This window comes from Epinephelus fuscoguttatus, linkage group LG13 (assembly GCF_011397635.1).
Source record: "Epinephelus fuscoguttatus linkage group LG13, E.fuscoguttatus.final_Chr_v1".
NCBI lineage: Eukaryota > Metazoa > Chordata > Actinopteri > Perciformes > Serranidae > Epinephelus > Epinephelus fuscoguttatus.
In genome coordinates this window covers 12,787,303-12,812,720 of record NC_064764.1, presented here as the reverse complement: position 1 = coordinate 12,812,720, position 25,418 = coordinate 12,787,303, and the positions used below count along the sequence as shown (strand labels likewise).

The 25,418-nt window shown below is 40.7% G+C and overlaps 2 protein-coding genes across 3 annotated transcripts; both read right to left on the bottom strand.

Moving 5' to 3' along the window:
• Positions 1–360: 360 nt before the first annotated feature.
• fev (FEV transcription factor, ETS family member) lies at positions 361–6,865 on the bottom strand. Of its 2 annotated transcripts, none has more exons than XM_049595046.1 (3): positions 6,805–6,865; positions 3,451–3,522; positions 361–1,974 (listed from the first exon to the last, which is right to left on the bottom strand). In XM_049595046.1, the coding sequence occupies exon 3, from the start codon at positions 1,913–1,915 to the stop codon at positions 1,433–1,435; it is 483 nt and encodes a 160-aa protein (XP_049451003.1). In that variant the 5' UTR covers positions 1,916–1,974; positions 3,451–3,522; positions 6,805–6,865; the 3' UTR covers positions 361–1,432. The 2 variants fall into 2 exon arrangements, with proteins under 2 accessions (XP_049451003.1, XP_049451002.1); XM_049595045.1 differs by lacking the exon at positions 6,805–6,865 and adding an exon at positions 4,178–4,412.
• Positions 6,866–11,431: 4,566 nt separating this feature from the next.
• cryba2b (crystallin, beta A2b) lies at positions 11,432–14,724 on the bottom strand. Its single transcript, XM_049594950.1, has 5 exons — positions 14,592–14,724; positions 13,465–13,652; positions 12,330–12,471; positions 12,070–12,212; positions 11,432–11,801 (listed from the first exon to the last, which is right to left on the bottom strand). The coding sequence occupies exons 2-5, from the start codon at positions 13,620–13,622 to the stop codon at positions 11,654–11,656; spliced, it is 591 nt and encodes a 196-aa protein (XP_049450907.1). The 5' UTR covers positions 13,623–13,652; positions 14,592–14,724; the 3' UTR covers positions 11,432–11,653.
• Between the last annotated feature and the right edge of the window lie 10,694 nt (positions 14,725–25,418).

Genomic DNA, 25,418 nt, shown 5'->3' with positions numbered 1-25,418 from the left:
GACTGCTTGCTGATGGCAGAATTATACAGCAACACTGCATACTGCTGTCCACCATGCGTGAACATGTCTGTGGTTTCTCATCTTGTCATGTACTTTCCATCATCATCAGCAGCAGCTGGTCATTTATTACCAATCAAAAGAATGCATTATGAGTAGAAACCCATTTTAAAAAACACATTTTATGAAAAAACTTGAGACAGCAGGAACTGTGAAAGCACATGTAGACTGTGCATGCATGGTAATGTGGCACACACTGTCGTTAAGACTGAAAGAAAGTACAACCAACACATGATTCAAACACATACTGACAAAGACATTTATTTATAACAGTGCATTTTTATTTAACTCTTTTTTATTGGTATTGGTTTTAGCTAGAATAATAAGCTGTGTCAATGAATGCAATGTTATTCACTCCAAAATCACTAAAAAGCAGCGTTAGCCTGAGCCTGTCTCTACACTACAGTATTTACAGAGGTGGTCATGAATTCACAGTTTCTCTTACTACTCACATTAGAGCCTGTACACCCTGTACTTCTGTACTGGTTTTATTTTTATTGCAAGTTTGATTTTCCTATATGGGCGTGGTTTTGCGTAATCTGATTTGTAAGCAAACAGTGATTAAAGTGACAATATATTTCAGGTGACTGTTTTAGTAAAAGGAAATCAAACGTCCAACAGGCATTAGGCAACTCTACAACCACGAGATGGCGCCAAAAGTCCAATAATAAGAGGTGATTCGCTCCCAAATTGATGCCAATACATCCACCTGTATGTAAAAACAACCACAGAACTCAAGGAAGGAGGATGAGGTACAGCAAAGGAACAGAAAAGGATGAGAACGCTTAGGTATAAAACAGACAATTTGTTTTTAATTATCTTATTTTTATATTTTTCTGTACATTGCTCATTTGGGAAACCGGAATCTTTTGGAAAATAGCAGATTTAATTTCACAAATTGTGGCTGAAATTAACAAATTCCATATTGTGAGTCTGTGGGACTTAATATCTAGCTAAAATAGTGGTTGAAACGCCGTGCGTAAAAGTTCAAACCGCTGTGCGTAATTTGATAGGCGGCCCTAAATGGATTTAATAATTCGCTCGTGAATACATGTCGTGGTTCAAAGGTTAAAAGGGGTAAATTATTTTGTTTGTCAATGTACACGTTTTAAGATGTCTTTCTTACATATAACCGTCGTCTCAGCAGCATCTACATGACCGCAGCTCCATAATAACGCATTTAAATTTAGCCTGTGCTGTTGAAATAATCGTGTCTATGTCTAAAAATATTTATTTCTACTCAAATTAATTCAATATTTTCACCTGCAAATGACCAAACCCGACCTTTCGGTGCTCTTTGTCACCTCCCTTCGTTCGTTGCTGTGTTACCCGCGGTGTCTATACGTCTCCAGGTTGTCTAAAGATGCATTAAGAGTCAGTTGTAATGGTTATTGATGTTAGTTAGACTGTTGATGTTGTTGACACAGCTGATGTGGGACGGGGACACGGTGCCAAATGGCCCCGGCGGCTGGAGGTTGTGGCTGTGATACAGAGCCGTCGGAGGGGAACCGGGCCAATAGGAGAAACTCGACGGCCCCACGCCGGGAGCCACGAGGTTCAGTTTGGAAATCCCGGAGAAAGGTATCGGGGAGAAGTTACCCTGAAACTTGTAGATGGCCTGCTCCGTTGTGGACGGCTGGCACACCTGCGCCAAGCCGTGGAAATCAAACTTGTAGGCATACCGCTTGCCGTGGACTTTGGTCATGATGTTTTTGTCGTAGTAGTAGCGCAGCGCCCGGCTCAGCTTGTCGTAGTTCATGTTGGGTTTGCTTTTGCGCTCCCCCCAGCGCCGAGCCACCTCGTCCGGGTCGATGAGCTTGAACTCACCGTTGGTGCCCTCCCAGGCGATGCAAGACATGTTGGTGCTGTCAGAGAGGAGCTCCAGCAGGAACTGCCACAGCTGGATCTGCCCACTGCCTGTAGAGGAGACAACCACCAGTGATTTGATATTAAAGATAAGAAATAAATTAAACTGATAAATCAGTGAAACATCGCCAGAAATATTTTGTGAATCAACATGAAAACCACATGGTGGGAGAATTTAACAGCTGGCCTTTTATCTCTTTCATCAAATAATAATATGTCAGTCAATAAATAAAATTTCAGAGGCAAAATGTGATAGCTATAGCACTGCTCTTTCAAGGCAAATATCAGACAATGAGGAAAAGATTCACATTTAGAGACATTTTATATGCTTTGAATTAAAACTGCACAGTTCATATTTAGAGCAAACATTACTCTTTTTATCGTTCATAAAATCGCAACGCATCTTGAGCATTTTCCCTTAGATAGTTGTGTTGGTGGTCACCTATAATTAACACCACATGTGTACATTGTTTGTGACATTGCAAGAAAACACGCTAAAGGAGGGCGTCTTGCCCAAAAGATCCGTGTGGCAATATAATGAATAATTCAAACTGGAGTGCTATCCTGATCTTTATTTTATTTATATCCTAATATTTAAACGATATCATCCAAATGTATTTTTAAACATGAGATTCTTTAACATATTAATACAACATTTTAAATAATGTAAGTGCTATTAGGTGTCACTGTACATGTAATTTACATGTGTAAAATTGCCATTTTTCTATTTAAAAACGCCAAAAATGCTTTATTTTGCCCTCTGCATCTGGTTTTGTGATGTGTTAATGTGCGTTTAAGTCTATTAACTCTCCATCACAGTGTAATTAAATCAGTGACAACAAGCTGTGGACGGACTGCAGGTAGATTGTGCAGATTTATGTATTTATTTCTATGTTCTTATTTGTTCTTTTTTAATTTGTTATTATTTTATCTGTTATTATCTTATTAAGTTTATTATATATAGCATTACTATGACTCTGTGATTCAGCTTTGAGCCATGGATGAGACCATTTATAATTTTATATTTTGAGACTATTTATATTTTGGTTATAGGGTGACAAGAATAACGTCATTAATTAAAATCAAATTCTATATGATCTGTGACCGTAAAGCATAATATAGCTGTACATTGAGAAAAATGAATTTAGAAATTAGGCTGTGATGTTTTATCGATTCTATACCAATTAAAACTGCTGCAGAAACACAAAAGAAATTAGCTTTTAACTCATTTCAATCCTGCTATAATAATTATGACATTTTTATCATATTATTTTGATTTATTGTTTCCTTGAATTATTTTTAAGTCAGTTTGTTACTAGGCTATAGCCAAAAAAACACGTCTGCCTCTGAGGCATTTCTTCTGTGGTTAATATTTTTAATATCATTCATCATCAATATTATTTTTTAATATTTCACCGTCAATATTGTCAAATATTGTGTTGGAGTATTCAAAGACTTCTGTCATATCATAATAAGCTACCTGCGCCCTCTGTGTGTCCCGACAGGCCGTCGGTTTCATCCTCTTACCTTTCTGTACTCCTGTGTTTATTGGACCCCAGGATGTTCCTTTGCTTTCTTTCAACAGATTTTCTGTTGGATCTGAAATCAAAGCAGAAACACTGTCAGCATCATCAGCATCCTGCCAACGCGCGGGCCTGGTAACGATTTCATATCATCTATAAATGATCCATATTAGGAAGACATTTAGGATACTTTCATAATATTGCTTTGCAGGATCCACAATTTTCTAGAAATGATATCATATTTTTTTAACAAGCAAGACCAAATTCACTTCAACAGGGTGAATGAAATAAAATAATCTTCAATTCGCATCATCTGTTTTGAGAGGAAAGTATTTTTTTAAAGAGCAGCTGTTATAAAAATGTTAAAAGATGCTGTAAATCTGATCAGACCGGTGCGTTGGATTCAAACTAAAATAAGATGTTCAAAATGTCAAAATCTCCACAAAAGGTAAAAATGATCAAAATCCTAATTGTGTCCTGGTCCAGTCGCAGTCTAATGCAAGAAGCGTGTCGTCTTTGCGGTCTCCTCTCCTAGAAGCCAGGAAACGCGTCCAGGAAAAAGGATTTCCGATTTCCGACAAAAGAGCAGACGGGCTTTCAGATTGAAAAGGCTGAACAATGCTGTGCCCTGGAGACGGAGCATCACCGCCATCGGGACACCGACACCCGGCAGAATTTAAAGAATTATAAGCGGCTATTTCTATAATTCTTAACGGGCCAAAATGACGAACCTGAGAGATACATGTTGAACATGAGGTTTCCTCCGCAGTCCTGTCTCATTGTGTTCAGTTGTTCAGAATGGGTTGGATTTCATTTCGTTGGTGGCGGAGGAAAAAGATTTTTATTAAACTTTATCTCATAACTGTGATCTGGAATAAATGCGGGTGGACAGATTGAAGTTTCCAGGCAACTGTCACTGGCCCCCATCTCTGAGACAATATTCAGACAGCAATTTCCCCTGGTGCATTGCTTTAATTAAAAGAGCAATTTACCTCTGTCAGCCCGCCTGGTGCCCACAATAAAAAGAGGCCGATAGAAATTCGGCCCTTATCAATCCACCATCACAGTTTAATAAAGTTTCCGCGTTAAGATCTGAGTTTCTATGGTGAATTGAAGTGTTTGACATGGAAACCAGTTCAGATCCTCCTCACTTTTCCGCCTCTTTACCTCTCGCCAAACAACAAAGGCCTATTTCATGTTGGGAAAAGAATATTTACCTTGAAAGGCACGCCTCAGTGCGCACGAGCAAGCAAGGACATTTCATCCCCCTAGCCTTCTGTTTGTGGGTTTAAGGTTATATAGCCTCAATCTGGGGGTAATGAGGTTGTAATGTTAAAACCATGGCTTCTGGTGCCCGCTGACGTTATCATGTCCGCTTTTATTTTTCTAATTCTTGTGTTTTCTGGAGGCAGTGAACTGTGTGAAGCTTCATGGCCTTTATTGCCCTGACCAGAAACAGGCTGAGCATAGCTGTCACTTTCTATCAGGTGTTACCAAAGTGCATACACACCCTCTGAAACTGTGGTTATAGTTTAGAATTTTAGGTCACACAGATAGGTAAAACAGTTCAACGAACATTTAATTTAGGTGCAAATAATGTTGACATTACAAACACATACAGCATTTGAAACATTGTTAGAAATTGATTTATTTCACACATGAGTCCAACACACAATCTCTAATAGTGTTCAAGGCTTTATTGTTAGAATCTAAAGTGTATTTCTCTGCTGTGAAGCACTTTGGGGCATCAAACAGCGACAAATATCAAGTTAAACAGTGAATTCATGGCATTTATGAGTGGGAAAAAAACCCCTAGCATGATAAATGTTTGTCCATAAAAGGAAGTGGTATCCTGGAGGATACTGTTTTAAGATATGTGCCATGTAAATGTATCACATTTGTGTCTCCTTGTCTATAACACCACTGGAAGTAATCTAATCAAGGCAATCAGGCCAGAAAAATCATTTAAGAAACATCTAAAAAGAGAATATGAAAACACTCTGACACTGACACTGACACATGCATCTTCTGCCACAATCTTGCATGGTTTTGCATCTGGTTTGTCCTGTCAAAAATGCAATATATGTGTCATGATATTAAAAGCCAGACAGGTTAATCTGTGCTACTGCAGGGCTCCCAATTCACTCTCTGTCAGATTAAATATTCATGCCCTTCCCCTGAAATTATCATATATCATTGTTTCAAGTTTCAGAAGAGACTAAGAAAATCTGTCAAATAAACGTGAAAACCTCAAACTTTAAACCACAAATAATACCTTGAAATAAAGTTACAATACAGTAACCCAACAGAAAATCATCACTTTAAACTTTAATTCAAAGCATACTTTGCATATCTGGCCCTGTGTGTTGACTGAACTGAAAGTAAACTGTCGGCTAATCACTCATAATCTTTTTTAGTGTTTGCTCTCTGGAAAGCACAAATGCAAACACGCCGTATGTTGAGTATACCGTAGGCTACTTGTAGGACTTTTTCTTTTTAACTGCATAGTTTGTACCTGTAAGTCCCTGTTCACATCATCAGGTTTTGTAAAACAGATTGCATCAGACTATAAAGACCTTTGCAGAATTTGTCTCAACATATGACTTCAGGGCTTTCCCCCTGAGACAAAGGGGAGAAAATCTTAAAGCAATGCAAAATTTATTAGCAAATAGCATATTTCCTGTATCCCTTCCTCCTGGACCAAAACCTGGATTTTCCATTCTCAGGAGTTCCTCAGGGCTGGGCTTTGTAGGTGTGTCTTTGGCGTCCCAGACTTGCTTTAGCTGCCTGTGTCCATGTACGAGTCGCAGGCAACTTAAAACAAGCCTCGAAAGCTAGACTGTATCCACTGAGGCAGTGGTAGACAAAAAGATGGGTAACCTCCAGTCAGTAAAGAAGGCAAGAAATCCACTGACAGAGAGAAAAGACAAATATGTAAAAACATCAAGCATCATGTCATTGTGTTGCTACTTATTGATCCTGGCTATATGGTTGAGAATTTATGTCAAAAAGAGTGAACTCGGCATCTGATGGTAGCTATCCTTTAGTAGTCTGCAAGTAAAACTGAAGCATTATGAATTAAAAACATGTAATTCTGCAAATAATCCAATTAAAAACCTTACTCCTTGTTTAAAGAGTGTGTCATTCGGACCCCACAGTGGCCCCTGAAGTCATTTTGTGACAAGATAGACATAAACATAAAGGCCAAATAGCATTGTTTTGCCTGTTTAAAACATTTCTCCAATCATAAAAACTTCTGTAATTCATTTCAGTAAATAAATCAATCATAACACCGTCACTGACTAACAGCTGTCATTAAGAATCAATGCAAAGTTCCTCTGTAAAGCCTCAAACTTACCTTGGGGATCTGAACTGTGCAGCCAGAGGACCAGAGTTTGTAGCTTGGTGCGCTGCTCAGGTGTCACTCCTCTATAAGTCACAGTGCAGCTGCTTTAATCAGTCTGCAGAGGAATGTATATTTGAGAAAGGTGTGTGTGCATGGTTACACATTTATTAAAAGATCCTGTTTTGTTGGGTGTGGGACGGTGAGCCGGTGCAGGTTCGTGGGCGTGTAACACGGAATCCCACGTCCTGGACTGACAGGAGGGGTGTGTGTGGAGGTAAACACACTCCAGGATCCCGGCGGGTGACTTTAAGATAAACATGATGGTGCCACATTACAATAAACAAACAAATGCTAAGCTAACAGAGTTTTAAAAGGTAGTTGTGTGAAAGGTTGTAGTGGAGAAATAAATCATCAAAATATATGAACCAGGTTTTTTGTCTTTTTGCGTGTGTGTGTGTGTGTGTGTGTAAATTGGAGTTTATGTCAGAAATGACATAAGTCTGGTGTATACACTGTTAAGATGATTTTGGGATACGTTCTGGTGTCAGGTTTAAGTCATTGCAGCTTTAAAGTCTTTACCTGACTGGCCTGCTTCTCTCTACTATGTCTACATCACCACCTTTGTTACAGCAAGGACATCAATAAAGGTTAGGGATAATCTTCCAATTTCCCCCTTTGGATTGATAAAGTATTTTTAATGGTTTTCACTTAGGTTAAACTAATCAATGTACTAAATAGAGGTTGTAATATTTTGATCATTAACTCTGTCAATCAAACCATTTAATATCAGAATTTGGTGATTTTTTCAGATACACTTAAAGGTGCAATGTGTAGTACTTGCCTACCTTCTCCAAACTAATGTGGGGCAGCATTTCACCTATAAGTCGACTACTAATTAAGTGTTGAACTTTGAGAGCTGGTCAAAATAACTATCTTGTTGCAGTTTTAGTAAGACCATAAAAGCAAGAAAACAGCCACATAGAAACCCTTGTCTTCATTGGTTGCACTGTCTGTGCATCATGTGTCTCTCTGCTTTTCTAGAGTCTTTGCCTAAACGACAGATTTGGTATTTTGGAATTTGTATTTGTGGATTCAGGTGTTGGACCTCAGATGATCCAGCTTTGACCGATGCCTGGATTGAGAAAACAATTTAACTTTAGGAACTTGAACAAGTGACGGATGGTAAGGGCCCATACACGTCGTGTCTTTAACCACCTGGAAAACACGAGGTTGGGCACTGGGTGGTACTATTGTACCTACTGTGTGCCAACATTAAGAGTGCACCTGAGGTTGCTAAGCAACCAGCATAGCCTACTTACCAGAAATTCTGAGCGCAGAGCTGATTATCTTCCAGGCATTGTTTAGGCCGAAAATATTGTCTGTGGGACAGATGTGAAGGTCTGGGTAGACCTGCACTAAAATGATTAATCTCTTCTCCACAGTTGCCATGACCTGACATTTATGGAAGAAGGAAAAGATATTTGCTAGATGTGATTGGTTGTTCCTTGTCACATGACATGCGGTGCACGCTGCTGCGTTACAAAAGTTGATCTCTGTTTATCTCAGAGCACATCCATTGCAACTTGAAAAAAAAGTGCTTGGAAAGCTTGCACATTGCAGAGGCATAGCTCTTGTGTTTGAGCACACATGTCTACATTGACAACAATGGATATGAAGGCGCTAAAACGCACCATGTCCATGGGCCCTAAGCCTGGAAGCTAGCTTAGCCTAACTAGCTTGGCTTGGCTGTAGCCCTATACCACATTGTAGTGGCCAAAACTAACAACACCAGTATCCTTGGACGTCTGATTGTCTGCATGTCAGAATGTCAGTTTTGGAAGATGAAATTGAGGACATAAAAGGATAACTGAACTATATGTTGGGAAAGATCACAGGTATCTCAAAACAAAAAAATAATAATGGACTTCACAGTGGCATAAGGTTCTTACAAAGTGCACGCTAATATGGCAGGCCCAAGTACACGTTCTTTACTAGCTGTGAAGCACACACATGCATGCACCATATAGGCATTCACACATACATGCGCTAGTGACTGTTTATAAAAAATCACAGGAATCTTAAGGGAGCTTTGTTACCTTCACCTGCTGTTCATTTCTCTCATCTTTTCTTACTGCAGCTGTCATGTTTAAAAGGCATGACTGCTCACTCGGCTTGCAGATGTTCTCACCTTGTCTGTCCTAACAGATTTTACATCCAAACTAGCCACTGTATCAGATCATCTCATCACATGATCAAATAGAGACGTGACATTCAACAATATGAACAAACATACCGGGGCCGTTGGTGCGTGTCTCCACCGCAGGAACCACCCCCAAAGGACAGAGTTCCAGAACTTTTACGGGGGCTAAACAAGTCCCTGCCTCGGGGTAGGTACTCAGAACGGCCCCGAAAGACTCCTGGCTGGGGCTTGGGGATTACTTGGTGCTGATTGGATATACTCAAGGAGGGATGTGATGTCAACAGAAAGCAACAAAATAGCCGGCATTTTTAAAACTCAGCAGACGAGGATTAGCTCGTTCATATAGCTTCCTCCGCCATGTAAAAAAAACTCACTAAATGGCCTGTGAAAAAAATATTCTTTCCAGCGGATATCTTAGTTACAACATGATTGAGCTAGCAAAGCAGTTTTGTGTTGCTATGTGTGGTATTTATTCAGTTTTGGGAAATGACGATGTCTAGAAAGCATCAGTGGCTGCCGCTGACAGGGACAGCTAACAGCAGGCTAACATCAGGACGTCATCTGTTAGAAGCCTCCTGTTGTTGGATACGACATGAAACTACTCCAGTTAGCTCAATCATGTTGTAACTAAGACATCCGCTGGAATTTATTTTTTTTTCATGGGCCATTTAGTGAGTTATTGCAAACACCGCTAAGGGCTATCAGCTAACGGCGTCCCTATGTCGCCCCGGTAAATGGTCGCGCAACGATTACGTCACATCCAGAGCCCGTAACTTTACAGGAACCTTCCTCCTACTCCGCTCTCTCAGTGGAGACATGGCGGTTGAGAGGGCCGAGCGAGAGGACGTTCCTGTAGTGGTTCCTGCCCCCCAAATAGTACCAGGAACTTCTTCAGTGGAAACGGGCCTTATGGACCCCAGCGCAACAGCACAACCTGCACTGTCCAGTTTTACAGTTTTACACTCCTGGGACTTGACTTCTTTGTCCTCTTATGATGGATTTAGGGCAGACCGGATGCTACAGTGACCCACTATCACCTCTTGAGGTACACAAGAGGTATGACAAGACAGGATGGGCCACGGCTAGCTGGTTAGCATGGTTAATTTCAGTCAAAATCTTTGAAAATCAGTACATGGACACCTGTGACATAACATCAACACTTTTTTTCACATTTTGTTGATAATGTTAGTTCAGTTTTTTAACGAAAAAATTCTCCCATGTCTCTCACATTGCACCTTTAATGGGTTTAAATTCTTATACATAGATTTAAAAAAGGGCTATCTCACAAATGCATTGTCACAAAGGTCAGCACAGACCTGTTTAGTAAGCTGATGTTTTAGACATACATGATTTTCACAGGTCGGCAACAATAGTAAGTGGCAATACAGCTTTTACTGTATAAAGACTGGGGACATAAATTAATGGGTTTCATCATGAATATGAGTCAGAGTCAGGTCGGTGGTTTATGCTGCACAGCTTTCAACATTTTTTGTGTCTTTATTGGACGTAATAAGCCTTTACAGTTGGTCTGAGGTCAAAACAGTAATCTGATAGGTCAGAGATTCAAACAGGGTTCAGGACTCTACCTTTCATCAATGACTAAAATCATTAGGTATTTGGCATTTGTCTGCCAAAGGACCTCTGCTGACCTCTTTTGAATTGCAGACTAATGAAACAGTTTAAATAAGGACGTCTGCGCGTGTGCCAATACCATGGGGAAGCTGGAGTGGTTACATCTTTGTCAGCCCAGTGAGGTATTTACAGTAATACTATTGTCCTTCTATGTTGGGCTTGGTCCTGGTTGGCAAGACTCCTAAGTACCTTTGCTGTATCAAGTAGGCAAAGCAAGCAAGAGCAAGAGAACCTGAATTCAGTCTATTTTCAGAGGATGATTCAAATAAAATCTTTTTCTTAAATGTGTGTTTGTATTAGTAGTTAATTGGCAAATACACAGACAGTGCATGGGTTCATAATGGCCAACCAGATTATCCTTTACTTTTTTTCTTACAGCTCCTCGCTTTACTGGCCATTTTGGCAAACTGTGATTACAACAGTTGAAGAACAAATAATAGAAACAAATGCGATCTCGTGCTCTTGTTTATTGGAAATAAGAATACAGTCTGACAAGAACAATGTTACACATCCTGAAGCCTAACAGTGAGCTTTGAATCAAATCTGTCCATGTATTCTCACTAAAAGGCTAAATATGTCCTTTAAATAAATACAAAGCAAAAACTATCTCTGATAACAGCCTGCTCTATGAAGCTAGAAGAGAATAAGGGGCTCTGATTCTGCAAAGCTTGTGCACCTGTGCTATGACCATCATAACAATGGTGCAAAATGATTGACAGCTCAATGCAGCCAATCGGGTTTTGATTCATTTAATTATGGTGATCATATTCATTGTAAAAAGAAAAAGGAATACCGACAAACAGCCTCTAGTTTTGAAGAAAAGCCTTTATTTCCTATTTCAAGAACATGCTTTAGCATGGTAGAAGAAGTAGATACTTAGATATCCATACATGCAGAGCCACAGAGTGATAGAAAGAGTTTGTCCATCTACTGTTCTGTGACAGCGGTCTGTCCGGGGGTTCAAGGTGAGGAAGGGGTTCAGGAAGAGTTTTTTTTTTCCAGGTTGGGTCAGGCAGGCAGAAAGAAGGCTTAGTGCTGGATCCTACGAATGGACTGCACCTGGTTGGTGTGAGCCTGGGTGCTGTACTCATTGTAGTTTCTGTACTCGCCTTGGTGTCTGTCTCTCTCCAGGATGTACTGGTAGCCACGGTAACCAGGGAACTGGTAGGCAACCCAGCTGCAGGGAGAGACAGGGGTGAGTCAAGGACAGATCACAGAATATGATATATCAGTTCAACAAAGTTCAGTTCAGTGAAATTACAGCGCTGTTTACAGGTGAGGGATCCTGTCCAAAACAGATTTTATATAAAAGCTGTTTGTTGTTTTAAGCTTCATGCCAGAATGTTTCCAAATGACCAAAGCTATGAGTAGTGATTGGATGCTGCAAAAGGTAAACACAGGCAGATACAGACATCAATAAACCAAGATGAAAATGTAAAACTTACGCTCCCGAGTTGACTTTGATAGAAGGCACCTCCTTGCTGCACCAGCCCATGGCCTGTAGGGAGGGGTAGTCATCGCACATCTCGAACTTACGGCCCTGGAAGTCCTCACACTCGTACAGGGTCACCTTGCTGTCACTGTGGTTCTGCAGAGAGAGGTGGACCAGGGAAGTGAGCCAGGTATAGCAGTTGTAAGAAGCCGACTAGTAAAAAGAGATTTAAAAAAAAAAAAAAAAGATGAATGGAAGGATGTGGTCACTCACAGCGCACTTGATGGGTCTGAAGGAAAGCATGTGCTCGGTTCTGTAGCTGCTGTTTCCACTCCAGGCCTCATAACGAGGGTAATCTCCCTTCTCCAGAATAAACTGCTGTCCCTGGAACTCTGGGTACTCATAACCCACCCAACTAGGCATCAGAAAGATGAGATGGGGACAGATGAGAGAGGAAAAGAGAAAAGGAAGGGAAAAGAATAGAAATAATGTTAACAAGGCAGACTACACATAAAATATCTGGAAAGAAAGCAAATGCTTAATAGAAATCTAACATGGAATATTAACAAATCCATTAATGCATAGTAGTTTTAGTGTAACGGCACTGAAACTGTCATTTTCCTTAAACAATAGAGTCCAACGCCCAAAGAATGGCCTGGAGTACAAACAACATGCAGCTTCTTTTGTCGCTGAGAGCACAAAGCAAACATTAAATACTGCTGCCGCTGCTGCTGCTGCTGCACCCAGGGCTTTTTTTATCTGATGGCCAGTCAGTCAGTCAGCCATTCTGGCTCACAGCCGGCAGCTGCACACAGCCAACTCATATCACAACAGGGATACACTTGGCTGCATGCGCACACACATGCAGACGATACATGCCAAGTAGCAATGCAATAATACCGTAGGCTGTCATTTATGTTTTTTGTTATTCTGCCTTTTCTACTTGTTGAGTAGAGTCAGTGTTTGAGTCGCGTGTGCTTTAATCAGACCTTTTCAAGCAGATAAAATTAGAATAGCAAGATAAGTAAATAATGTTATTCTATTAGATATTGTTATGGAGCAAAAATTGCAGGTTTTTTAAGCAGAAATTATTTAATATTTGAGACTACAGACCAACACACTGTGAATATTAAACTCACTCTCAATATCACTCTTCACTATGTGTGCAGCTAGGTACAATTTAAACCAAATTCTAGCAAATCATTTACTAAAACCGGCCCTTATCTTAAAGACTTAAATATGCTCAAACATGGTAAAAATTAATCTTATATTATCATGATGCACACAGATGACAGAAGAGAAATCCAGTAGAGGTCAAGAAGTGAAAGAGGGGTGATGATACATAGAAAACATAGAACTAGATCGATGGAGAGAGCAGGTGGAAAAGAGTATCAAAAATTGGACTTACGGTCCATTCTCAACCTTGATGGAGCGGATCTTGTTGAAGCCCCTCTCCATGATGTTCTGGCACTCCAGCATGAACTCACAGCGCTTTCCCTGGAAGTTCTCCTCCTCCCAGACTGTGATCTTGAACTGGCCCATCTGCTCCATCTGTTGAGTGTTCATGGCTGCTGCTTCTCCCTTGGGGGTTACTCTCTGAAAAAAGGTGGAGGGTTTAAAAAAGTGTTAATAGATGGACTAGAATCACAACAAGACCTGCACTTTGTAAGTTGGTATAGTGTTAGCAAGAACAGGAATGAGTAACAAATGCTTCAAGAGAGCTTGTCCTCATCTTATGTACAACTAAGCAAGAAATCAGGCTTTTAACCCAATAGGCTAAAGCTAGCCGTTATCTAAAGCAACTAATTACTTTTGTATGAGAGTGAATGTTGATTCAGTTTACAAAAAGTTACACCATTGCCTTTCTATTTAGAGATAATGAATGCACCTTTACTCTAGAAAGAAATGTCTGTTACTTCACTTTCCAAAGGTGTCACAAGAAGTGAAAAATTCCACACATTCATCATTTTCCATTTCTCCACAGCGGAGATTTGTTTCTGTTCCCACTGAGGAGATTTAATCAAGAACCACAGACATGTCTCCTGCATATAAATTGTACTGTGTACAGTTACATAAAGCAAATGCCACAACAGCAAACCACACATCTGTAAGAGACAGCTTAAAAGCATGCATGCTGTCTCCAGTTGACTCTAGTAGTCTAGTCACAGAATTTCTATTAAGACTTGCTAAAAGAAATATAATTAGAGAAAAAATTAGCACATTACTGGTTTTAAAAAAATTTTTGTATGATATTTACAGGTCAAACACAAGCACACCAGTAAGGCATCATCTTGCCAGCTTTCCCTGTTTAAAGGGTTGCTGAGGTATAAACCATTTCACCCGAAAAGCAGCAGTTAGGAGGCTTCCATGTTTTTAATTTTAGCAAATCAAGTCTCATTTAAAGTGCATCCACAGCTGTCTATCTATCAATATGGGCAGCATCTTGGTGGCTGTCGGGCTCCACCCCAGTACACATAGCTGTCCCCTGATTGCAGTTTCTTAGCTGAGTCTGAGGCAGTGTGTTGATATACTTACAGACAGTACTGAGGTGGGACAGATCCAGTATAATCAATGTCGGGGGAGAGACCCTCGCCTGCGTTTTTATAGGGCCGGGCCCCCTGGACGTGCGCCACTCCATTTGCCCAGCAGCCTTGCACACTCAGCAGCTGAGCGGGCCAGCTGAAAGGGGCGCATTAGCCTCGCGCTTTGTGGAGGCTCCAGAGCACCATTGTCCTCAGAGCCCCAAACTAACTTAGTCATCAATATGGCAGCCACGGTCAGAGGCAAACGGACCCAGAGCTATACAATGGCAACGCACTGACACAACAGTTTGATTGGTGTGGCAGGATAATAGACACATTCTGGGAGCTGATCCCCTCTCACACTCTCTCCCTCTTTTGCTCCCTCTCTGCTGAAGGTAAACTGGATCCTAAGCTAGAGGTGGGGAACGGGCCCAAGGTATGTCACACAGGGATGAGAACAAGTGCCAATTTCATCTGGAGGGCATCCTCATCTCCCTGTTTTCCACTGGCTGATCTGGAAATGGTCTACTGCATGAACTGCTGTAGTAAAAGCTACAATGTAGGACTGATGGGAGACTAGCCTATATTCATTTGCATACTCACATTTACGGCTTTGAAATATATTACTTCAGCAATAGAAACAAGGAACATCACACCCTCAAATATACAGTATGCTACACAATATCATAGGGCTCACATGGGTGGGAGTATGCTAGAGGATATGCTCTTTGGTGTGCAATGTAGCTTTGTTAGCCTACAGTTCCAGCTACACAGGAGAAGAAGACACAAGAAATAGTAAGCTGTCTGGGAAAACAATTGTGAGGTTTTAAATATAAGTGCTGACAAATAAAATTGAGGCTTAGTAGGGAAAGTTTTTTGTTTTTTGATTCTTTTCTTTAGTAGGGCAAGAGAACATATCTAGTACTGGAATACAACACATCACAAGACACTTCCTGGGTGTTCACATTTTTATCCCTCTCTCTAAAAAATGAGCTTTTTTCTTCAGCTTAATTTCCATATTAAATGTCCAATGACATTTTAACCATATAAATCACAGGTATATTATCAAAATTTCTGAATGAGTCTCATGTATTTCAAATAGTGACATCCTTTAAACCCTCAGAAAACATGAGCAGCATTCATAAATTGAATATTGTAGAGCGTCATCATATTTATAGACCTGTGATTTAAATTAGGAGCGAAACCTGGTTCCGGTGCTGTGTTCTGAATTTTTGAGTTGAGGCTACCATTTCTACATTATAGATTTGCCTTCATTTTTACAGTTTCAAAAACTGAAAACCTTCTGACAGTCACGTCTTCTGCGTGCTTATTTATTTATTAGCACTGCTTTCTTTTCATCTTGTGTAAAGCCTGTCCATAAAATACACATTTATTTTTCCTTAAATGTATTTTGTATGATGTCAGGAAACAAACAAAAAGAAACATGAACGGTAGTCTGATGTTCACAGACTCAACATGGTAAACCATCAGTTTTGGACCACAGTGCACTTTGAATTTCAAGCTTTCCCTTTTAGAGTAAATGCGCATTTATTATATCCTCACACTGTTATTTCATTTTTTAAGTTCCTTCATTTTAATACACCAATGTAAAAACACTATTCAAAGCTTTGGGTCAAGCATAAGGATTTTAGAGATGTATTTTCCTTCATCATTGGTGACATCTAGTGGCAAAGAAGAAAATTACATTCAGGTTGGCAGAGACCTTTAAAACTGGTCCACTCTGTTTAAAATAAAGGTAAACTCTACTATCATGGTAAAAACATTAATATGTTAATACACTGCTGATTTAACAGTCAGGCTTCAGCCAGCACAGCAATTATTAACAAGAGCTCACAAAGGACTGAGATGGAGCGGCTACATAGTAAAGGACCTGGCTAGTTTGGTTAGGACTTTGCGTGTGTGTGTGTGTTGTCCACCTGTGGGCATGTGTGAGCTGTTTACTTGTATGAACAGCTTTCTCATTGTCTCCAGTTAACCCATTCATTGTTCTTGTCTCTACATGTGTGTCTCTTTGTGTGTGTCCTTGTGTGTCACCAGGGGCTTGCCCCCAGAGCAGGTGATGGGCAGGTGAAAGGGCAGGATTATATAGACACAGATGTCGTGTGTGTGTGTGTGTGTGTGTGTGTGTGTGTGTGTGTCTATGTATTTGGGTGCAACATGCATCCACCCACAAACATGTACACACACACATTTTTATGTATGTAGACACACTAAGTAGTTCAGGTAGTAGCACGCATACAAAAGTCTTTCAACACACCAGATCCTTACACTCATGTACCAGACACACACATACACCGCTCATTTCCCTGTTAAATACAGCTGGGGGTATTTGCATGTGTCAGGGACAATGTAGTCCTGTACAGAGCAGGTACAGTTCTACTTTGAATCCTTATCTTACTATAAAAAAAACCCATTCATTTCTTCTCCCTGGTCACATGACATATCTACTGGTCCCTTGTTTCATATCATTGAGGAACTGCAAGATAACATGGTGAGGAAAACATTTGTAGCAGACATGGATCTACCAGAAAAAGGTCATTTATCTTTTTCTACACCCAGATTGGTTTATGTATGCAACACGTTAAAGGTCATTAATACATCTGACTGAGGCGGTCAAAGGCAAACAACAGTGGGTGGCGGCTTGTTAATGGTGTGCCAAGTAGCCATGTACTGGGATCCATTATCTGCTTGTGCTGCACAGAACATCAGATCATCTTACCTTACCAGGTGCACCCAGTATGGTGTAAACACTATTCAATCATGATTTATTCTTGAATTCAAAGGTAATAATAAACCATTATTAAAGGAGCTGTATAGACATTTAGAGTATAATTATGATTCAAAGGTTGTTTGCACACAGCCCTCAACATGGAGATGACCGAGCCACCAGCTACCAGTTAACGGCAGCACAAACAGTTCTAACAATGGCAACAGTGCTGACAGACGTATCGGTGTTAACGGGGGAGAACCGCATGGGTGGGCACTACACTTTTGCAACAATGCTGTCCAACACATTCTCACTCCAACCTCGTCACATATGGTGGTTCTGGACTTTCAGCGTTGACATATGATGTGCAAGGAACCCTGGGTGCATCTGTTGTTAACGTTCTGGGATGCCGTGTCAACTTCAGCATGTTAGATGCATTATATGTTCTCAAAATACACTTCCTTTTTCCACAAGAAAGGCACAGGTTGCATGCTATTTCAAAATAGCTTTAGGCAACAAAAGCATTTGGTTAGGTTTGGAAAAAAAATTAGATTTGGCTTTACAATCATACAGGAAGCGAACACTGGCCTCCAAGGTCAGACTTTTCACCCCCTTAATTTAAGTCAGGCCGCATTTCCCCTAGACGCCGCCAGGTACTGTTACACAATAATGGCGACAGGCTGCGTATCGTGCTGACATGAAAGGACAGCCTTTTTTTTTGTCAATGTCTGACACCAGATGTCATTGCCCAAGCGCCAGTATTCGTCAACTTCGGAATGAGACCAGGTTGTGCCGTCCCACCACCATGTGTCAGGATGGCGTTATCAGTGATAAGGCCACAATTAGCTAGCCCGAGGGGTGCTTTTTTCCCCTGAGCTTGTTTTGGGTTAGTTGGAACACACTTGGGGAAAAAATAATGCGAGTGGGATACACGCAGGGACTCACATGGACTAACAAGCGTGCACGGTCGGACCGGCTACCAGAATAAAGAACAGAGAAGCCTAGATTACAACACACACAGAGGTAGCATGACTCTCTCCACTCAGGATGCCATTACTCTACTATATCTTTACATAGCTAATAGTTGTTTGCTGCTATAATAATGCTCTGAATGTTGTTTAGACCAGCTTTGATCATTGATCCTTGGGATGTTCTCATTTGCTCACTGTGTGCCAAGTCTGAAGTTCTTTGTCCTTCAAGCCTTTTCGTATTTTTTCACTATCTACACTCAGTTTGAGAGTCAAATGACGGCTGCATCTTATGAACATATATATTTTTTTGCTGTTGCCCAACAGCTGTCTCACCTCCCAATCTATTTGTGCTTATTGTCTTTCTACACCAAGTAACATCAGAAATATATCGCTTAACATTTAACTAACTTAAAATCATTTTTTGTACATGAATAGAGAGGTTGCAGAGCAGAAATTGTGTTAACACTGCTGGGAAAGATTTTGTTTTCTGGGTCAGTGTGAGTCCAAACTATTTGAATAGTCAGTGAATGCACCTGCACACATCACAAATGTGTTTGCATGCAAGCACACAAACACTGACACACACACGTCACTGTTTATGTATCTGCACTGTAACACACACATATACTTACACACACTCACTCACACAGACACACACACACAGATTGCACTGAATAAATGCCCTCCTTCAGGTGGAAGGTTACCGTGGAGACTAATCCAGGTAAGAGTGATGCAAGCAGGACATCTGCTTGTACCTCCTCCGCTTGTCCTCACTGATCTCTACGTGGACACCCAGGCAGCTGGGTTTACCTGCAGGGAAAACATAGAGAAATTCTATGTAGATTATGATATTGTTTTCTGAGCTAGTGTTAATGATTTATGACTGTTGAGGTACACAGAAAGACAATCAGTATTGAATTGTGATGACAGGCACACATAATCAGTTGGCAGTCAGGTGTACAAGCAGACAGGACATACACAAGGGAGGCTATTTTTGCTTGAGATAGACAGTCAAGAGCAAGAAACTTTGCCATTCACATTTGCTACTTTATATCGACTTCCTTTCTCGAAACTAAAAAAAAAAAAATGCTTGTTGTCGTGGTTATTAAAAGTTATTTAAACAAGATGCTCTTAATTTTGTTTCTGCATTTTATAGAACATCACATTTATTCATTGGGATATTTTTTTTTGAAATTGCAATAATGAAGATTATTACTTTTATCATCATCATCATCATCATCATCATCATCATCACCAGAGCACACTACAGTCAGTACCATCAGAAAGTCAAAGAGCAAAGGTAAGAAGTCACCGACCAGGAGAGGGACCAGGCCTCGGGCATTTGCATGACTCTTTATTATCGGTAACTGTCAGAGGAAACAGCACACAGCCTACAGGCAGCACACACACACACACACACACACACACACACACACACACACACACACACACACACACACACACACAGCCTCTGGGTAGCACGCTCTACCACTTACAGATAGCAGCAAACAGTTTGGCAGGCAGGCACCACAAATGTAATCATGTTCCTGCTGTACAGATACAAACAGTGGTCTTAATGGTGCTGATACAGTGTGGCAGAGTTTATAGGGTCACAGCTGGGGCAGCACGAGGCTTGAAATAAGAGAAGGTGTGCGCTGGGGTTTCCTGGCAGTCGAGTCAATTTTATTTATTCTGAGAGGGCTCTTTACATTAAGCCCCCTCTGTCATTGTACCTTTGATTTAGATTCATACAAAACTCTATAATGAAGAAAAAGCCTGAGGAGGAGCAGCAGAGAAGGGATCACTCCTCCAGGACAGAAAGACATTTCACAGTAGTAGAATGATAATATCCATAAACAAAATGACAATGTTAATTAATTAACAAATAGCACCTAAAATAAAATGCTTAAAACATCTTTTTTATCAGAATATATTAATATCATCTGTGTGTTCCTCATTTCTGTGCTCACATTTAGCTGACCAAGCAGGTGGAAACATACAAAGTAAATTAATATGAAATGTGTTAAACCAACCCAAAAAGGTAAGGTATGGATAACTATTAAATTCAGGGATGTAGTACCAAATTCTGGGCACTATACATAAACAGTCTCTGTGGGCCCCCTGCCCCTCCTCTCTTGATCCATGTTTCTCTAACACACCTTTTTTTTCTCACAAAGTCAGTTTGCTTTACTTCCCTTTCCTTTCTTTCTTTTCTTTTTTCCCTTGGAATCAAATTTCCCTTTCTTGGTGAAAGACATGATCGTTTGTGTTGTTGTGCTCCAGCAGCATAAGCAGTCACTCACTTGGCTCTAACTGCATTTAGAGACAACTTCTCATGCTGGGACGGACTGAACCACTTTGCACCTCACCTTTAAGAGGTCGGAGGGGCCCTTAGAGTGCTTCCACTATTTTCTTTTTAACCAATTAAATAGTCTTTTAACCAATTTATTACCGATTTTAATTTAGTTATGGCACTTATTACTTAGAAATAAAAATAATAATAAAAAAACAATCATTTAATTCTAGGCTTTTGAGGGACCCCTCTCCTAATGGGACCCTGAGCAATCAGTCCCACTTTTGCCCCCACTGTAACACCCCTAATTAAATGTATTTATATATATATTCATTCATTCATTCATTCATCTTCTAACCGCTTCATCCTCTTGAGGGTCGCGGGGGGGCTGGAGCGTATCCCAGCTGACATCGGGCGAGAGGCAGGATACACCCTGGACAGGTTGCCAGACTATCGCAGGGCTGACACATAGAGACGAACAACCATTCACGCTCACATTCACACCTACGGACAATTTAGAGTTATCAATTAACCTAGTCCCCAATCTGCATGTCTTTGGACTGTGGGAGGAAGCCGGGATCGAACCGGCAATATATATATATATATATATATATATATATATATATATATATATATAGGGGGGCTCTGTGGTGTGGTGGTTAGCACTCTCGCCTCACAGCAAGAGGGTTGCTATATATATATATATATATATATATATATATATATATTTCACTCTGTTGTCAATTACACACGGGTCCGAACACACACATGCACAAACAGGACCTATACATGCACTGGAGAGATGTCAGAGCGGTGCCTGGCTTAAGGGCACCTCGGCGGTGCCCAGGAGGTGAACTGGTACCTCTCCAGCTACCAGTCCACGCTCTATATTTTGGTCCGGTTCCCAACCCAAGTCACTATGGACTGAGCTATTGCCTGTTACTTTCCTATTGTGTGTCCTAAGGAAATGAGAGTATAACAAAAAGCTTTTCAATGTTCAGTGTTACGTACAGAAAAATGACTGTCACCAGTATAAGCACTGCTACATGATATTCTTGCAGGTTTGATGTAGAGTATGCAGCATCTTTTCTTAACTTTTCTTTCTCATGTTGCTTTCAAAACTCACACTGAGAGAAGTTAATTGTCAGACATATTTTAAAGATGACAAAAGACATCTGACTACAATACAGCATCTGATGCTGATCCAAACGGCTTCAAATTGGGATCAACTCCCACTAAATATACATTCAGACTCTTTCATTTGTTCAGAAGCAGCTGTCTAAGCCTCCACGTTGAATCCTGAACAAATTATGTGCTTGCTAATACAGCTCCTGGAGCTGGTAGGAAGGGTGTAACAGCAGCAGCAGCAGCAGCAGCAGGACCAGTTGGGACAGTCTGTTTAAATCGGGGCAAGGTAACCAGGATACTGAGGAGTGTAAGCTTTCCCTTCCTCTGGCTTTAAGCAAATATTGACTAGAGCTTAGAGCAGAGGCAAATAGACTTTCAGGTAAAGAATGACACGTTGGGCGGGCTTTCATATAATGTCTATAAGGTGATGATACCTAAATGAGGTGTTTTGTGAGATAATAAAACGTGATGGGGATTTCCTCAGGAAACAAAAACAGCGTTAAGGGGAGAATGTGGGGAACCAAACGTATTAAAGATTTGTATTTCAAACATCTGCTTAAGCACTGACAGACATGCTGTACTGTGAGACATATACAGTCACAAAGAGATACAAATGCCTCTTAAAACTTCTTATAGGCGTACAACATAATGCGGTTGATTTTCAGACAAGGTAGATATTGGTGATTTATCATTTTCAAGCACAGAAAACTGAGCATGGTGTTGTTTAACTCGTCGTTCTTGGCTGCACGGATCAAACGCGACTTGTGTTTGAACCTAATCTTCAGTGGTGACTATACTTTTTCATATAAATTGATTAAGCAGCCAATTTAAGGAACATTTAGTCATAAATTAAGTTGGTCAGGGATTGTAATCTCTGTGTACAATATGTTTTGGCACTGTGAGTGACTGTGCTGCTTTCAAATGAATTTATCAGTTTATACTGGGACTGCAAAAGGTGGAATAATATAGCTGCAATACTGGCTTCATGAATTTATTGTCTGAAATCCACAACATTCACTTTGCCTCCTCATCAGAGAGCTGGATAAAATAAAAGAAACACCAGTGTATCTTTAAATGACACACTAAAGCACTGACAGGACGATGCACTCTTAAACATAGGGAGCAATAATATGATGAATGATGGCTGAATGCTGTATTAGAGCATCCACATGACAGATGGCCCATATCAGATGTCTGGTGTGTGTGGTTAATGTTTAGTCAATGATTAACATAACCTCCCATTAAGCCCATCTCTCTGCTCCCTGGTGCTCGCCTGCAGCCTCAGTTCATGACGTAAGAGATGGACAGTAATGAATAGGCCCCCGGTGGAAAAAACATGCTGTCAACATGAATGTGCCAATGGGAAAATGATTATAAAAAAAGCCCCAAAGGGAGATACGGAGCTAATCGTCCCTTTCGTTGTAAATGTCAGCCTTCTCAGCACATACAATATGATATCAGCCGCAGGCACATAAGGGAGAGAGAACAACCGCTGGCTAGAAAACAAACAGTTAATGACCATCAGTTGGACGTTTTGCCAGTTTCAGTTACAGCTTTATCAGTAGTGACAGAGACAGTAGAGACAGGTGTGTGTGTTCAAAGCAAGCAGGTTTTACATGAACATATGGAGTAATGTGAGGCTGTGAGTCATAATCTGTCTTTCACATTTCAAGTAAAAACAAGAAAATATTTTAAACTGGAACTTTAAAACCACTGATAACACTTTCTTTGCTCAACACAGTCACCTATCCAACAAGTAAACTTTATATAAGTTACTTTTCTAGGAGTTCATACAGTTCACCTGTGGATAAATGATTGTCTCCAGTAGTCAGAGGAACCTGTTGTCCAAGGCTGACATGGCTTTCTGTAGAGCATTGCCTGTTCCAGCTGTATGCAAATAAGGCATTCTGCTCAGTGAAATGTGCCACACACCTGGCGCTTCAGTTAGTGAGACTCTCTTCTTATCAAGGCCTCTTAGACAGAGCAGTAGTCCTGACTTTATGGTTGATGTATTTCTTAGAAATATACAATACTGGTGGATTTTCAAGACTTTCATTGCTACAATTTGACTCACTTGACTCACACACCCATCTGGCACTCTTGAACCACATTAAAACAACCTTTTAAAACAACCTAACCAAAAACAATCTTCAACTGAGGCTTGACAGTGTTAACAGCAGTTATGCTCTCGTGACGATAGAACACAGTTTGTGCCTTTTCCAGTTGCCAACCCGTACCTGCATAACGCGAGCCGAACGAACAAAACTTCATCTTCAGGTATTGTACGTGAGGCTCAACGTGAAGCAAATACGGACATGAAAAAGTCACAACAACGATCACAGTGTGTCGATGATCCAGAGAGAGGAAGGAGGTAGTGTGCGCGTTAACAGCTGGCTTCGCTGCTGTTGGGTAACCTTTGGAGGAAGATTTGGAGAAGTTAGAACACCAAGCAAGTATACACATTTGTATGAGTATATGCTCTGAAGGAAATAAGAAACCAATGAGAGACCTCACAGCCTACCTTTAGGAGAAGCAGAGCAAGTGCCAATGTGCACAAGCTTGGTCAGGTTTGGCTCACCTTTTACACGCACTGGATGTGTGCTGTGTGTGACAGGTATACACCTTTTATACCTCTACATGTTCTCTCTCTCTCTCTCTCTCTCTCTCTCTCTCTCTCTCTCTCTCTCTCCCCACCCCTCATGGATGAAATCGACAGAGGATCCTCAGGGCGCAGACACCTGTTGCACGGTGCGTTGCTCTGATCCAATATTGACATAAAGGGGGAGGGGTGTTTGTGTGTGTATGCGTGTGTCACACACACACACACACACACACACACACTAAATGCATTATTCTTACCAACCCTTCTCCTCCATCCAAATCGCCCTCCCTCCGCCTCCTCTGTGCCAGGCAACGTGTCTGACCTTTGTGCCTGCGTTGGTCTGTAAAAAGGCGCATTGTAACGTAGCTACCTGTCGACTCCATTTGTCCCATTCAGTGCCCGTTTGGGCATCATTTCCATGTCATATGCTTTGCAAATGACTTTCTGCAGTTGGGTGGCTCACCTTGCCTGACAGCTTTGGTAGAAAAGCTCGCTGTGAATCTTGCAGGTGTTGTGGAGAGAGAATGCTCGAGGTTCAAACTGCCACTAAAGGAGAAAATCCACTCTGAGACACGAGGCAACATTGATGTAGCCAAACACATACATAGTCTACTCTCCCCAAACAGGAAACCAGAGAGTCAAGACTTGAATTAATAACGTTCAATTGAAAGTTTTTGGAGTTGGTTCAACATTCTTTCTTTCTTTTGTCTGTTTTTTTCTTTGTCTGAAAAGCTTCTGAATAAGAAAGTCATGGATATTTTCAGGTGATTTAATAGTCAGTTAATTCAGTATGACTGAATCTATAAATCAACAGCACTAAAATCTATGGGTAATTAAAAGACAACGCTAATATAAAGAGCTCTAATTAGCCAGCTGACAACAGAACCTGTTCCACACAACATGAACATTAACAGCGAGCCAATCAGAGATCTTGTTACTGCTCTGTGGGCTGGACCTCCTTGGTTGCAAACTTACTACAGTCTTGAAATTAAAGGGACAGTCTTCCACTCTGATTACCTCCCCCAAGAAGGATATGTTTTTAGTTCAGTTTGTCAGGTTACAGAAAAACTTTTCGCCCAATTTTCATGAATCTTGATGGAAAGTGGGCCAAGGAAGAT

Bases quoted from the DNA above. Each gene is read 5' to 3' on its own strand.
- cryba2b (XM_049594950.1), bottom strand. From the start codon at position 13,622: ATGAACACTCAACAGATGGAGCAGATGGGCCAGTTCAAGATCACAGTC. The intron at 12,472-13,464 runs GTAAGTCCAATT...TCTGATGCCTAG, and splicing joins ATCAAGGTTGAGAATGGACC to TTGGGTGGGTTATGAGTACC. The intron at 12,213-12,329 runs GTGAGTGACCAC...CTCTCTCTGCAG, and splicing joins TCAGACCCATCAAGTGCGCT to AACCACAGTGACAGCAAGGT.
- fev (XM_049595045.1), bottom strand. From the start codon at position 4,226: ATGAGACAGGACTGCGGAGGAAACCTCATGTTCAACATGTATCTCTCA. The intron at 3,523-4,177 runs GTTCGTCATTTT...CTTTGATTTCAG, and splicing joins GTTCAACATGTATCTCTCAG to ATCCAACAGAAAATCTGTTG. The intron at 1,975-3,450 runs GTAAGAGGATGA...TCTCCTCTACAG, and splicing joins AAACACAGGAGTACAGAAAG to GCAGTGGGCAGATCCAGCTG.